At 30.9% G+C, this 17,285-nt stretch overlaps 1 protein-coding gene across 38 annotated transcripts in view; it reads left to right on the top strand.

Moving 5' to 3' along the window:
• The window catches only part of LOC115210626 (tropomyosin Tod p 1.0102), a 56,448-nt gene that overhangs the window by 21,757 nt on the left and 17,406 nt on the right, over nucleotides 1-17,285 (top strand). For 18 of the 38 annotated variants that reach the window (XM_036502078.1, XM_036502079.1, XM_036502077.1 and 15 more), the window contains 3 exons: nucleotides 7,518-7,651; nucleotides 12,804-12,921; nucleotides 14,480-14,550. In XM_036502078.1, the coding sequence (XP_036357971.1) occupies nucleotides 7,518-7,651; nucleotides 12,804-12,921; nucleotides 14,480-14,550 (323 nt within the window). Of the gene's footprint in view, nucleotides 1-769; nucleotides 1,141-7,517; nucleotides 7,652-11,866; nucleotides 11,985-12,045; nucleotides 12,164-12,487; nucleotides 12,606-12,803; nucleotides 12,922-14,479; nucleotides 14,551-14,646; nucleotides 14,718-17,285 lie in introns of those variants that run through there. The other 20 variants (XM_036502068.1, XM_036502066.1, XM_029779262.2 and 17 more) reach the window with 8 other exon arrangements.

The raw sequence follows: 17,285 nt of genomic DNA, 5'->3' as shown, positions 1-17,285 counted from the left end.
AATGCTGGATATGACAAGCCTTCATTTCTCCCACACTTTTCTTTCCGTACATTCCTTAACGCTTACTCCCCGTTTCTCTACAAATAGTTTCCTAATCGCCCTTTCCTTTGTTGTTGTTACTCTACTCACACAGTTGTTTCCTTGTACAATAGTTGCCATAAACGAGTTTATCCATGGTATGTACTTAAAAGATTAGCGAAAGCTCCGACTTGAGAATAAATGTTTGTTTTTCCTCTCATGGTTGTTCGTTTCCGTTAGACGAGGAAATAAATTTTTGCAAAGATAAAAATCAAAATTTATGTTATGCGCTCTTATGCTCTAAACTTCCTATTTCCCTTCTTGACTTGTTCTTATATGAATCTATCATTAAGAAAATTCACTTTCTCTTTTCTAGGTCCCATATAAGGAATAAATTGCTCATCCGTCATTCATTTTTGTCACCAGCGACGATATGTCCCTCCGCCTTCTTTCTGTCTCCTGTCCTTCTAGCAGTGGGAGGTGTGATAAATAGGCAGAAAAGCGCCTATTCCAGGTGTAGCAGTACTACTGCATATCACATGATTAAAATGGCCATCCCTTATTAGGACGCGTATAGATATTTTTTATGAATCATACATTTATTTCTAAAATAAAATTATATCGATAGATTTTGCAAACTATTTCCTCTTGACAGGTCCTATCCTTTTATATGCTAACTATAAGTAGTCGTAATTGTGTAAATAGAGCGTTATTTTCGCAAATTACATGAGTGCTAAGTTTTGTCCAGTGTAGTAACACAACAGGGTGCACAGTCAACCGGCTTCACAACGTAACAACTCAACTGTCCGCCATTAGTGTTGCCGTATTCTTAGTAGTTATTCCTCTCTACATTCATTTAGCTTTCTTTCCTAAAGCTTCGGATCATTATCATCAAGGATTTATTTCTCGGCATTTTATATACATATACTCATATATCTGTTTTAAAACTGGGATTATAATACTACTACTTTCTTAATCGAACACTAATTTGGCATCAAAATGGCTGCTTTGGATATGGTTAAAAATAAACTCCGTACACTGTCGGACCAACTAGCAAAAATTACTGATGAAAGGGATGACTTCAAATTAAAGTTTGATGCTGAAAAAAATGCGAGAGAAACAGTACGTAGATATATAATCACGATTTCGAAACTATATCTCTTTTTGATTCTCGTCTATCCTTAATGACACTTCTATTTCATTTGTTACAGTCATTATTTATAGTTACCTTAATTATGATTTTACTGTCAGGTCCCCAGCTAACTTGATTAGATGCTATAAAATCAATTGATTTGTAATTATCATGTATTAGGGTGTAGACCTCCCCATTAGTATTTGAACGCTGAAACCTCTAGGTCCTACACTGTATTCCATATCATAAAGCATTTAAACTGGCTCTTGTTTGCGACTATTCACCCGCCCTTCATTATAAATTTCATTATAATTGTTTTTGATCTAATGTTGCATGTACATCTTTCTTCATTCGTTTTTGTCATGACTATCTTCTATCCTTACACTCACGCTTGCATATATTTATTATCTTCACTTACGCGATCTAGATCGTTTCCTTATTTTTATCTAGCTTTTGAAACAGATTGACGATTGTTTTTTGTGCATTGACCCTGGTGAATGTTAGTTTTATTGTAATTATTAATGATATAGATCTAATTTGTCTTTTGTTTCGATGATCCGAGCGAAATAACAGGTAATATAGTTTCGCTTTTCATTATTATTATTAAGGCGGTGACCTGGCAGAATCGTTAGCACGCTGGACGAAATGCTCAGCGGTATTTCGTCTGTCTTTACGTTCTGAGTTCAAATTCCGCCGTGGTCGACTTTGCCTTTCATCCTTTCGAAGTCGATAAATTAAGTACCTATAGTAGAAAGGATTATTAATTGAATGGGCAAGCTAACTTGACCGCTACTGCATAAACCTCGCCCAATTACTAAAACTGCTTCAGACAACGATTGTGATTTGTCTGGTAAACCACCTGAATGACACATTACGCTCATGCTGATAAAAAAAAAAACTATCTTCATTTGTAGTACGTACAAATAATAATGTAAATATTCATTTTGTGTAAATCACTTTCGTAAAACTCTAAATCAGGTTTTATGAGACTTTCTGATGGTTTAAAAATAACAAATCTTTCCCCATCAAACGTTGAATACATCAGTTTAATTTTTGTTTTCGTGAGGTCAAATTGACACAAGACTAATTTAATCTATTGTATGATAGATTTTATATCGTGATCATTTGTTATGTCAAACTGAGAATCATTAATATTGTTCGTGTGTTAATAACTAGCCCTTATGGCTAGCATTCTTCTTGTCATTCAGTTGCATGTATTATTTTTTTTTTGTCTGGAAATAGAAATTCCTTGACAGTTTGTGAATATATATGTGCAAAAGGAGTACTTATTGGAACAACTAATAGTGTAATACAGATCAAATCTTCAAAAAGAAAACATAATCATTTACTAGCTTCTGTAAGAAATTTGTTAGTGTCCGGGTTATATGTATTTAATTGATTATAATAGATATTTGGTTAAGTTAACCTAGAAAATAAAATGACAGCTTGCGGCGTGAAACTGGTTTGAGCCTACCTAGCAGTCTGTCATCATTGTAGATAGAGCTTTCAAGGGAAGTAATTTGTTTGTTACTTTTGACACCTTATCCAAGGGAAGATAAACAACCCTAACCTTCGCAGCTAGACACAAACTAACAAAACTTCACTGTATGTCTGGGTTCTTCTTGCTTGACATTTATATTATTCGTTTATATATTTTGTTCTTTGTCTTTTTCATATTTCATTGCAATTATATACTGTGTAGAATTTCTACGTACATTTTTTATACACCAGTTTCCTCTTCATAAGAATTACATCCCTATAATTAATTTTAACTTCGATTTCAGTCTTTCGTAATTTTTTTAAACATATTTAAATATTCCATTTAATTAAAATTGTTAATTGGAGTTTTTTTTAGTTGATTTTGAGTATAAGAAAAAGAAATTTCCTATATAGCAAATATAGACTGCTGCTACTATGTTATAATGTTGATTACACAACTTCTCTTTAGAAACACAGAAAAGAGTAGTCCTGTTCTGACCACAAAAGAAGGGCGGAGGTAAAGAATACGTACACCACTGGTTTTCAGCGTAACAAAACCCTAACCCGTATTATTTACCGTCGCCAAAAGAAGCACTAACTCTGGATAATCTGTCCTAAACATAGTGTGAAACGGATTGATGAATCACTCTCTTGTGAGAGGAAAAAAAACGATGTCCACTCACTATTGCATTTCATCTTTTTTTTTTAAATGCGTTACATAATAGTTACTACATAGGAAGACGATCCGAGAATGTAAACATCTATATACTAGAAATACCAGCTAAATCTATCTCTTTACATACCCTACCGTCTTAAAAATAGGTAAGGACATATTGTACAGTAATCTTAGATACACTACCAAAAGTAAAGATAGAATTGTCGCGGCTGAAATGTCTTTGATCTCATATCTACTCATCCAAAATCCCATCGAAAAAATTAGTGTCTTTAGAGAAGAAAAAAACGTTTGAATTTTTGATCACAACACGAATTCGGGAAATAGCTTTTATAAAACGTTTTTTAAGAGCCAACTACATGATTGATAATGTTCATCAAAGTTTTTCCCCGTTTACTGAGAGGGGAGTGTATAAGTGCCGACACACCACAGAGAAAATGGTAAAAATTCCATGTGAATGTTGAAAGAAGCTGTATTTCGTTGGTACCAAGACAACTAATTTATGAGATTTGTAGTGTCTGTCTTCCAAGCACTATCTCTCTTTCGAGCACTATCTCTGCAGAGGTTACTAAAATTGAATGAGTCATACTAAATGAAATCGGGGATATTGACAATGGTTTTGTGAAGTTGTTCGTCTGACTTGGTTAACAAAAAATGCCACCGGTTTTGGAATGTTTAAATGCTTCTACGTCAAATTTGTTTCCGATAAATAACGCTCAAAATTAATCGTTTTAGAATCTTTATCATGCTGTATCGGTTACTTTCCTTCAATCACGTAATAACTTCGTTACTCTCCAAGAATCCATCAGACCTAAACTCATTTCTCTTCGTGCAAGATGACAATCTTCCCATTCGGCCTTTTTTTTTTCTTTAAACTAACTGTACACTAATTTCTTGTTGACTCAAAATTCTCCAGTTAGAATTTGACAATTTGGCAACTTTCTAGAAAACTATCACATCACACTAGATTTCTCGTTTTCAAGATATTGTCAGCACATTTGGCAATCTTTCTAGAAGGTTAGGATTGTATAAAAAAGGCAATAAATATTTATCTGTAGGTCCTTGTTGATTTTCTTCAGCTGTTGAGGATGTTTCTGTCGTCTGAAGTAGTGCGGTAATGGTCGGTATAAGATTCCTTGAGGACATAGCCAGCTCTTCCATCTATAATGATGTATCTTTGAATTTTCTACCGGAAATTTGTTGATTGTACTCTCTGCACCCCCACCCCCCAATCAAGCCTGCTGCATCAGTCTTTCATCCGTGCAACCCTCTATTTACTCAAATACCCAACGGAACGACCCATGTAGGGTTTCTTCCTCCTCCCCCCACTCCCGGTAACTATCATCTTTATGGAATCTATGGACCACTGTTACCCACTCAATGTTAACCCTGGTCTGAGGTGACTCATACGCTTCAGATTAGGTTATTCATTCAAAGTCGAGAACATAAAATTATTTGTTTTATTCGCTATTTGGTATGAAGAATTCATAGGCCAGAAAAATAATTGGAGGGTAGAGTGACGAAAAGAAACACTTTAACTAACTTAAGAGACTGAATTATAGCTTTTTCTTGTGGCATTAGAATGAGGTGGTCATTGGAAATTGTTATGTTTAGTGTACAATTTATGGGTGGACAAATTCGATGTTGAAACAAGTTAGATACTAGTGATAGAAATACGAAATAGCTCTCAGATACAGTTGTATTTATTTATTTTTTGTTAATGAGGTTTTAAAAGAAAGAAAGAAAGACAATGTAGTTTATGGGTGCCCTTGACTTGAATATAAATTATTGTGAAGAGTAATTGTGTTAAAAGGTTTTGTAGGCTAGACAGCGTAGAAAGTATGGGAGTGGTTAGTATGTAAGTGATAAGACTTTCGAAATGACAGTTGAAAATGTGAAAAAAATATAAAAAAATTAACATGGCATGATGCTTTGAATGCCTTCATTGGTATAGTTTATGAGGATAATTCTTTCTCGGCATTAATAAATAGGAAATGTTCCGTTACCTAATTTTACAGTTTATTAACTCCGAATTTAGTGAATGCAATGCTAGGTCTGGTAAAAGTGTGTCATCATATTAGATAGCACAACTCATCACACACCCAAGATAATTATATTAGCCATCGGGCTTAGAATGATAGCACACATCTTGTGCAGAGTTTAACTGTCACTTCATTGAGAACAATTTGCCACAAATTAATTTTATCTGTATTACATATTTCTAAAGAAATTGTCTTGGTATTTCATTTTCTTTTTTTTTTTTTGATGTCTGAAAATGTAACAGTATTTTTTAACTGACATTTGCTTGAACAAAGGATGTACATATTTCATTTTTATAAGCTCATGATTTGCTTCATTTAGAAAACAAAATAATTAAGCATTCTTCATTAGTTGTCAAACCTATTAAATAATTTATGTTAGCAACATTAATAATTTGTTTATATGGTTAGTGGTTTGTGCAGTAAATAGCAAAAATCGGTAAAACGTCGAGCGAAGTACATAGTCTTTTGTTTTTTAACGTTGACTGTTCAAATCATGCTAGGTTTAATTGAATTTTTCCGGAATTGGTTACATAATATTAATCAAATACTTCATCCAATTGATCATCTATTGCATTTTACATATTTAATAGCATTGATTGCGTCAGTTTGGAAAGGTTCAATTTTTAAAATATTTTAAAGCATTGTTTAATCTAGGTAACTATTTGACGGAAGAGGCATTTATAATTTTAATGTATAATTAAAAAATTATTAAAACTTGAAATTTTTATGTTTTTATCTACACGCTTCCTACAATGGCTAAAGCTCATCAAAGTATACTATATAATTAGCTGAAGCTTATGTATATTAGGTAGTGCTTGCTTACTAATGGTTAAAACTTTTCAAATATATCAGGCAGTACTTGCTTACAAAAAGTTAAGCCTCATCAAATTTATTAGGTAATGCTTGCTACAAATGGCTAGAGCTTGTCAAATATGTTTAATATATAGTATGCATGTAATTAAAAATTTTCTATCATTGCGGCCATTGTTAAGAAAGATAGGTCTGCAGTAAAGCACATAACGCCATTCCCCTCGCTTGCGCACGCTCAACAAAAAAAAATGTAATATATAGTTGGCATCTCTCACTCTTGATGTTTGAATACTTCAGAATTTAAACAAAATGTGTACATGAGAGTATGAGTATAAATGTATCAACTCGTATGGGTTGTTGCTTACGCCCTTGCATATCGAAATAATACCCGAAGCATAAATACTCTCCCCTCATATATATATATATATATATATATATACGCGACAGACAGAGATTGTTTTATATTATGGGACGCAGCGTACCTATTCTAAAGCCGGAGTGGCAAAAATGTGAATAATACATGTGCATGCGTGTGTGTATTCACATTCACTGAGTATAAAAAGAAACTAAAGTACTGAAATTGTTAAACGGACATTGAATATTGTCCCAATATAAAAAAACATAATTAAAAATACCGTTTTTAATCCATAGGGTTTATATTCGCATGCATACAGAAATAACTACTTTCAAAGTGGTTACTTTTCCTCCTTTAAATGCATCTTTTAGTGAGCCTTAACTTCAAAGTCTGTTTACACAGCAAGGCTGAATGTTTGCTTATTATTCGTGTGCTAGTGAATAAATTCACTAGTCATACGAGTTGACTTAATGCATATACTGCCAGTGATGTGTCTGCAAATGAGTATATGTGTGTATTTATATATATATATGGTCCTTTTCTATTTTCCTTCGCATTCTCTGAAAAACCGTAGTTACACTTATTTATTTTGTTGATTTTTATAAGTTATGAAATAATTCAAAATATTTTTGACTTTTAATTGGCATACTAAATATTACTGAAAGTATTTGTAAAAAAAAAAAAGGTTTGTGTTTGATGAAAGAATTTTAAATACTACCCCATTTAACAGATCTATTTGTCAACTCTAGCAGTTTCATATTTGAAGTATTTATTGTATTGACTATTTATCTATCAGATTATAGATATTGCATGCTTTTATTTCTATGTAATATAATTATATTGGAATAACTTAACAATATCTGAATACTGAACAGACAGTAACTGTCATTGTGAGCCATAAATCTTTTATGCTTAGATAATCCATTTTTAAGTATTTTGTTTGTTTTCTGCTAATCGACAGCTTCATTAAACTCTACCATTTCTTTTTGCTTATTTTTATTTATTCAGTGTGAATCCGAAATTGCTGGTCTCAACCGACGAATTCAGCTTTTGGAGGAAGATCTTGAACGCTCAGAAGAGAGATTGTCAACTGCCCAGACTAAATTAGACGAGGCATCAAAGGCTGCAGATGAAAGCGAGAGGTAGTGTATTCTTAAAGTATCGTTTCTTAGATTTTATTAAAAGGGTCTAGAATAGATATAACAGACAAGTGAAAATTTAATTTTAATTTTTTTTTTTTTTTCAGTAACTAATTAACTTACAATGGGATCCTGTATACTAAAAAGTGGTTTAGTATCTTAGTTTTATCTCGTTGAAGTAATAGATTATCTAAAAACTTACTACTCGAATTAAGACAAATCTACTTCGTTAAAAATGTAAACATTGGGTAATTTTGAAAAAAAGACTAGTTTTTGAAGTTTCATTCTGCCCATATATATATATAACTCTAATTTAATTAAACCTATTCTACTTAATGAATATAGGTGTTGAAATAAGGGGGAGGGGTTCTACCATAACCACTGGCTTTCCATCCTGCAGGAAAGAAGTTAATTCAGTATTGCTTGTAGGTGGTATTCTATGGAGCCTTATAATTATTAACATTTACTTTAATTTAAATGAAGATTTATTTATTTACAAACTCTTGTCTAGGTTATGATGAGTGTTTTGTAACTTGAATTAAGCAGTTATGTTCAATAATAAAATAATAAAGTGGTCATCAGAGGTATTACCGCTGTAAATTTTGAGAGCTTGCTTTGTGTACAAAAGCTAAAGTGTGCGATGAAACTGCTATACCAGGGTGGTTTACATCTTTTGCACAGTTTTGTTGAGATTTGTAGTCTCAGACAGTGAAAATTAAAATTGGTATATCAAGATTTAGTAATAAAGTCTTAAAATACGTGTAATAAACTCTGCTTTGATTTAGTGGCATGTTTAAATAAAGTTAAACCCAACTACCTCAAAGATTGCTTTTAGTTTTGTCAGATATTGTTCTAAAGAGAAAAATCTTGTCTACTCTCAAGTAGATACAAAAAAATCTACTTAAATATTCTGAGTTTATAGAAGTAGGCCAAAATAATTAAAGTTTTCTGGGGTGTTTACTTCATTTTGAATTGTTATATCTTTCAATGATCAGAAATTGACCTAATTAAAACATTATGTAAATGGAAACAAAGAATGAAGTTAATAGTACAGAACTTTCATTATCATGATAACCAATATCAAGCATTTTAGGTAATAAACCAAAATAATTTTATATTTATAAACATTAAAGTATACCATATCTGCTTGATCAATTTACAATTGATCATGAAGGCTACTTATTAAGTACATTTCGTAAAAATGTTTCCATTTGCAAACCATTTGAAATAAATTAACCATAATATGCATCATGAATGCTTTTGCACCAAATTCTATAGTTTAATTTATTAAATCTTTTTAATTCATTTCATACATTCTCAAATGTAATTCGTTTTTAATAAGTTTAAAAGATGACTAAAATTTTTATGACAATATTTTCTAATCTTCATTGAGTACTTAAAAATATTTTCTGCGATTTCATGATGCATCTTATTTCTGACGGATTGGCTACATAACTTCATTTTAGCTATAAATACATTTATACATACACATATTTTATATATATATATATGTATAATCTATGTGTGTGTATGTCTGTATGTGTATATATATGTGTTTTTATTTTCATTTTTTATTTATTATTTTTTTAGAATAGTGCATGTAATAGGATTGTTTAAAACAATTTTGTTACTTTTTAATTCTTTGGTTGAGTGGTGACAAGATTTTATTTTACCTATTCTATTTATTTATTAGATATTGATTTTGTTACTTTTTTTTAGAAATTAAGACATTTAAGATTCAGTGCCATGCACCTGCTTTAATTTTTTAACAATTCAAAATTAGCTTTAAGAAAGCTGGCTGATCTGTAACTGTTAGCACTCATTTTGAGTTGTAGCTTTTAGTTCAGGAACCTTCAATATTTGCACCAACATTTTCTTTCAGTTTGTTGATGTAATGGTTCTCCCATAAACCAAAAGCTAAATGCTTTCATTATTCAGTCAGTGGATTGACTTCAACAAACAAAATGCTTTGCTATATTTAGTTATCTCTTTTACATTTCTGAATCTTTAATCCCACCTGAGCCAATGAAATAGAGAACCAGTCAACCACTAGTGTGTGACTGCCACTCCATTGATTATGATGACGAGAGCTACAGTTGATCTGATCAATAGAACAGCCTGCTTGTGAAATTACATGCCACAAAGTATCACAAGGCTGGCCCTTTGAAATATAGGTACTACTCATTTTTGCCAGCTGAATGGACTGGAGCAATGTGAAATAAAATGTCTTGCTCAAAGACACAATGTGCCACCAGGAATTGCCCTCACAACATTGCTATTGTGAGCCAAATAACTGGGGTATAGGTGATTGACTATGCCCTTTTTTAAAGTTATCTGTTGTGTAGTTTATTGCATTAACCTTGTCGTGAGTTAATATTCTCTGCAGGTGTTATTCTGTGCCTCTTAAGATATCATTTTTACCAGCTGCATGTCGCCTGATATCAAACACTGAACACTTAGCCACACTATCTGCAATATAGTGAATAACATTGAATAAAGGAAGAAATTCATGTCTTTGTTTAACTACTACTTGATTTAGAGTTAAGCACTGAACTTACCACTTCCTGTAACTTGTAGACATAAGTTCTGGATAATTTTTTATTATATAGATTCTTAAAATTTTTGTTTTGTTTACCAAGCAAGAATTTTTTGTCTTATTTCTTTTATTATTATTTTAATTTATTTATTTTAGTTTAGTTTTTGCATGTATAATTTTAGTTTTGTTGCATCAATAGTAATCATGAACAGAGAGGTTTTGTATGCCTACTCATTTTTCCAAAGTTTTGATATACTTTGAACTTTTATTGGAACATAAACCAGTCATTTGTAACAACTTTCAAATATTTAAATTTCTTAGCTTTTAACAATTATTTTCAAACTTAAACTTTAGATTTCATGTATCATACTTTCTTTAAGAAAAAATATAAACTTATCTCCATCCAGATGTTGATAAGCATCTATAGTTAGACATATTTGCATGTGTAGAAGTAGTTGCTTGATAAATGCAAAATGATGGCTATTATTTTATTAATGAGATAGGTATAAAATTCTCTATATACGTATGTGTGTTCATATTGCTTGGTTGATTAATAATAAAATACTAAGTTGAGTAATTGACGGAATCATTCAGTCTCATGATTTTTGTAGATATGTTGTCCTAATGTCAGGCTCAAAAACATTTTATTGATAGCAGAGAGTTTAAGAAAGTTGGATGTTACTTATTAGGATGTCAGTGTATAAGTCTCATGAACTGGTAGATTTGTATGCACTTTGCAGAAGTGAGTCTGAATACCAGGAAAATCACATATTTTTATATTTAAAATGCATGCACATACGTTCAGTTGTGTGTGTGTGTAAATTCATTTAGTTTATAATTACAATTGTTTGAGAAGTTCAGCGTTGCAATTTGCCACTTTCCTGACATTGTTCCATAGATCCAGTATGATTAGATTATTTAGATTAACCTATGCAGTGGATGAAAAATCAAACATCATAATGGAGTGCTATTGTAGTGTGGATGTATGTTGGCAATCTCTAGATCTAGTTAATTGTGATATTTAGCATGGAACAAAATTCAAGAATGCAATTGTGCCAGTGTACTCCTTGTTTTGTATGTTTGGCATTCTTTATTGAACATGACCTGGTCTGGTGGTGAATAATCTGTTTATTAGTACTTGAGATTAGTAACCTTGAATGAAAAGGAGTAGCATTTTCAACATGAAACTATACACTTGTACTTTTGGTTAAGTTATCTTTAGAAATTTTGTAGTTAGATTAACAACTAAAATATTGCCAGCGGTTTATTTTCAAATGACCAACATAAGAATTTTTTCTTGCCATGAGAATGCTTTTTTGCATGCATGCAACACAATGCTGAAAGCTTATATTGCAATATGTATCTGGATAATTTTAATATCAATGTTTCTGAAATCTTTTTATTTCAAGAAACATTTTCCAAAGATTGAACCTTATACACAAATGTTGCAATTTTTATATAATAACTTGGAGAAAGTATGTTACATAAAAGTATAATTGTTTTGTCACCACTAAACTGATAAAGGATTTTGATAACATTATTATCCATCATTATATTTTTAACATTTACACTACTGGCATAGTTTAAAAAAGCAACAACTAATTATTACTGTGTTCACTTAATATTATTCTAAGTCTTGTGCATGTGATTGTATGTTCTGCTTTTGCTGTGGTGGTGACTAGAGCTGTCCAAGTGTTGAGAAATCGCAGCTCCATGGACGATGACCGCATTTGTGATTTGGAGCAGAAATGCAAAGATGCAGAGCTGTTTGCTTCTGAAAGCCAGAAAAAATATGATGAGGTATGTTGTACTGGCCACTTAGTTTGCATGCACCTGTTGACACCATTTTTTCCCCATACAGAGCCAAGAAAGCACTTGAAAACAGAGGTGCACATGATTATGACAGAATCTGCTGTCTAGAAGATATGGCAAGAGAATACACACAAACAGTTAATGATGCAGAACAGAAATACGCGGAGGTATGTTAACGTGAGACGTATTAAGCACGGTTAATTTAAACAGTACGAAAATGATTTAAAGATTCGGATGAAGAAGCGGCCGGCTGTTTTGTGTATAAATATCTATTTTTTTTATTAATATTTTTATTTGTTTTTATTTCAGTGTCAAAGTCTTGTTGATTGTGAGATGGGGGTCACTTGATGGTTTTTTTTTTTTTTTCTATTATTAATTGACATATTTCTTTCAGTGTATATTTTTTAAATGTCCATGAAGTTCATGTGCTGAAATTTGGCCTAGTACATTATTTAGATTTAACCTTTTGTTCTTCCACTGTCCGCTGGCAGAGCGCTCAAAGTACTTGAAAGCAGGAATCAAGTTGATGATGAAAGGATAGATCAACTTGAAGCTAATCTCAAAGAAGCTAAGTACATAGCTGAAGAAGGTGATCGCAAATATGATGAGGTGATTTTATGCACCAACTGTATGCATGCTTTATTCACTAAAGGTCTATTCACTGCAGTTGAACTTCATATCATCAACATAATATAAATAATGAAGCCACATCCGTTTGTAACATAGTTAACCCAACTAATACTATCGCCTGCGCTTTAATTGTACCAATTTCTTAACTTATGAGCAATATCTGTTCTGCACCACTAGAGGGCGCAAAGTGTTGGAAAACAGGAGCCAGGGAGATGAAGAACGTATCGACTTACTGGAGAAGCAATTAGAGGAAGCCAAATGGATTGCTGAAGATGCTGATCGGAAATTTGATGAGGTGACAGCTTGGCGTTTGCTGTGCCAGTCTGATGAATTTGGCAAAGTGTTATGATGCTTTCGGAAAAAAAAATGAAATTTTTGACCCAAATTTGGGATTGCATTGTTTTTGAAGCCAAAAAGTTTGCTTGGCACTTTTAGAACTCAGATGAAATATGTTTACAGTTCCAATTTCCTCAAAAAAAAAAAAAATAGAAAAGAAAAAAAATTAGAAGAGAGACAATAGAAGAAAAGATTGTGATTAGCATTAGTTGTAGATGTTAATGCATGAATTACAGATGTTTCAAAGGCATGTTAAATTACCTGTTCATTGGTATATAATTCAGGATAATGTGTAAAATGTAGGTAGATATACAACTTAGTACAAAGTTATCTAACATAGCGTAACTTCAATACTAATTCTTAAGATTAGTTGGTTAAGATTTTTAGTACTAAACCCAGTTTTCTTACAACTTGATGTTTTCTTTTTGTGTGTATGATTTTTGATAATTGAAATACATTTTGTTTATATTTTTATTTGTATATTTTAAAGATTCCTTCAACTTGAATCTCATAACATTATTTTACATTTTTTTTAATACAAATTAATTATCTATTTTAATTATAACCTTTTGGATATCTACTAATTTAGATATTTACATTTTACTTTTTGAATCTTTTCATGATTTACTTCAATAACTTACTGATTAAAATTCATCATATTTTATAATTAATGATCACATTTTCATTTAGTTTAATCCTATAAAGGCACTATAATAATAATAATATACTTGACAATATAATCTGTTTCTTATTAAAATTTGGAGGAATCTTAAACTTGACATTTTTCAGATTAGATATTGATATAGTTTTGTATATATATATTTGTCTATAATTTTCATTTTATTTTGAGGCACCTTAAAGCTCAACTTAAATCTTATGAGTTCCCTTCATGCAACAGTGTTCCAACTTAAAAATTGAAAGCAAAACTATATTAATATCTAGTTTCTTATATTTTGTCAGTTTTCTTTTTTTTTTTTTTTTTTTTTTTTTTTGGTTTTATAGTTTTTGTTTTGTTTGGTTTGGTTTGTTTGTTTGTTTTTTGGACTTGATCAGAATTATTGAAATTTAAAGCTATTTTTTGGAGACTTAAAAGGACATAAATTTGAAAGAAACAACAATATTTTAATTTATGCTTTTTTTCATTCTATAAACTGAATTATTTATTATATGTAACTGAAGTGTGTATTTATTTCTTAAAATATTTCTAAATTTAAATTTACTTTGTTGTTAATAATGAAATGGTATTATTTTAAAAACATATTTCTATACATTGAGAGAAAAATACTATTCTTCTGTCTATATATACATATCATTTTACAGTAAATATTTTTGATGTTAAGGTTGTTAGGATTTTGCAAAATTATAAGGAAAACAATTTTCGCATGATAATTCTGTACATAGATCATAAAGAAACTTGCATGTTTAATGGGAATGCGTGCAAGTTGTGTGCCACTAATGTTCAGCTACTAACACGAACTCTTTAAAGAGCATAGTGGTAACACATCTTTCTTACGCAGGCTGCCCGTAAACTGGCAATAACAGAAGTAGACCTTGAGCGTGCTGAAGCCCGTTTAGAGGCTGCAGAAGCGTGAGTATTTTTTTTTTTTTATTCTTTTCCTTTCACGCAGTCCACAGCTGACTTGCCTCCCTTTCTTTTTTTTTTTACTTTTATCTTTTTCACTAGACAGTACGCAGACTTAAAGTTGTTGAACATGAATTAGGAATTGCTGAAGAAACCAGCTTACATAATAAAAGGTTGGTTATTTGGTATCAGTCTTTCAGAGAAAGGAAAATGATATGCTATCAGACCCGCTGAATACTGATCTCTTGGCTTGTTAGGCCAGAGACAACTTCAATCATACCAACGTTAATTTTCCACAAAACCAACCTTGAGTAGCTTTCCAAGTTGATTATTTATGAGCTTTGAAACTTTTGGTCTGTGAAAGACTGGCAAAGCTGTACAAATGTGATATACATCCTAAGAGATGTTTAGTTATTGATTAGTCATTTAGTTTGTTTAGTTCTCTTAAAATTTATGACACATATGCAAATTTGAAAAAAAGAAAGTTTTTTGTTGAGCTTTAGTTAATTAGTTTTGTTATATTTTTTGTTTTGTTTTTTGTTTATAGTGTAGCAAGATTTAATTTAAAAGTTACATTCTTTTTTTCATTATTTATTATAACAAAATTCATTATGTCTGCATATTTTATTTTTTAAGCAATCATATCCTGTTTTATTTATTTGCTATGGAAACCTTTCGGATTGTTTCTGCATCTTGTTCTTTCTCAATTTATGCTAACCACTATTCTAGTCACTAACTCCATTCCTTACACTTTTTCTGAGTTCAATGTAGAGACTAGTTAAATGTGCTTGGATTTGCTACCATTTGTGGTAAGAATTAATGCTGGAAATTAAACCCCATCATAGAAAAATTAGAATTTACTAATGGATCATGGTGTTGTCTGATAGCATGTTCCATTTGCATAACATTTTCTCTTCCCTGCCTTTTTCCTTTAAATTGACATGAAAGAAAGAAGCAATAATTTTTTTTAAATTCTAACAGGTAATTTAAATGTTATTTCTAACAATGTAATAGATGCTATAATATATTGACTTCAAACCACATCAAATTCATTATTGTCTACTTTGTATAAGTATTTCAATTACTATTTCTGCTTATAATGTTGCCAATCTCAAATTGAAAAGATAGTTATTGGCAGATTTATTTGATGGCAATAGTGTTTGATAGAACTTTATCTAACTTCAGTCATTATTGCTTCTTTCCTTTTTATGGAAATATTTCCTTTTAATATTTCCATTTGTAAAATCTTAGAATGAGTATTTTTCTATCAAAAGGCTTAAATGAAATGATACAAATTTAAGAAATTATATTTTTAATAAATTATTTAATATTGCTCAATACTCATTCTGTGATTTTTTTTTTTTTTTCAATAACTTGCTTAAAATCTGAAATAAATCTCAACCATGATCAACTAAATGTCTCAGTAAAGAGAATCTTTATAATTTTTTCCCCAAACATTCGTGATACTAAGGTACATAAATTTGGGCTTTCCATAAAAAATACTTTTTTTTTAATGTGCCCTAAGATTTTTTAGGAAAACTAATCTCTCCATAAGGTGATCGAATAAAAATTCTATATTATAAAATTACATTTGCAAATTTGAACCCTTTTGAAGTATAATGTGCCCTCGCCTATATTTGTTGCAATTAAAATAGCATTCACTGCCTTTTGCAACACCATTCAAGAAATTTGTCTATTGCAGGGTCTGAAATATTAAAAGGGTTGAATAAGATTAAGTTATTTTCTTTTTAGTTTTGCATTTTTACTCATTCTGCTACTTATTATCATCATAGTGCTTCGCTTCTTTTAATAGCAATAACTGTTATTATATTAACTCCTTGATTATACTAATTCTACTAATTAAAGCTGGATGATAACTTTCAATTTAGTAATTGTCTTCAGTTTCAAACAATCTTTTTACATTTCTCAATACAACTTCGAAAATTTTCCAATGCTGACCACATTTTCTACAGAATGCCAGTGAATTAATTTCACTTAGTGGTTCAATGACGCAGATAGCTGCAGAATAGAAGAATGTATACCTGTGCTCATACCCTTTCATCTTCCTGACATTGATAAAATAAATACCAGCTGGAAATCATTGACCGAATTTATTGAAGTCATTGAAGACAAGACATAATTTCTTATTCAAATGAAAGAAGTTATATTGTTTATCATCCATCTTATTTTAAAACTCGATTCCTTTTACTAACAACTTCACAAACCATGTTGTCCCACCTTTTTCATGCTTATCTCTATAGGACTATTTCGGCAGCTTTTAAACAACCCACCCACCCATCCACCCACTTCCTGCTTTTCCTCTTAAAATTTTCACCCAACTTTTCATAATTCTAATATTTTTACCCATTTCTTTAAAACTCTCAAAGTTTTAAAGTCTCCAAATCTCCTACACCCCATAAATGATAGCTTATCTCTGTTCAACAGAGTTCACTGAAATTGGCTTTGATTAGGTGACACACATGGATTAATTCTGCTGACTGACACAACTATTTTCCATCTTATTGATGAATTTTTATAAGTTACTTAAAGTATTATTTTGGCTGAGAAATATTTCTTTTTGATATTTTTCATAAAAATCAGAAAAATTGAAGTTTTCAATGGACAATAAAAAAAATAATAAATTCAACTGAAATTAACAAATTCTTTATCAAAAACTCGCCAAAATTATTTGATTGAAAAATTTATATATTATAGTTCCATGTCGAGTGGTTATCAGTGGA

This window comes from Octopus sinensis, linkage group LG4, assembly GCF_006345805.1.
Source record: "Octopus sinensis linkage group LG4, ASM634580v1, whole genome shotgun sequence".
NCBI lineage: Eukaryota > Metazoa > Mollusca > Cephalopoda > Octopoda > Octopodidae > Octopus > Octopus sinensis.
Note: the sequence above shows the minus strand (reverse complement) of the source record. Positions and strands in the feature narration are given on the sequence as shown.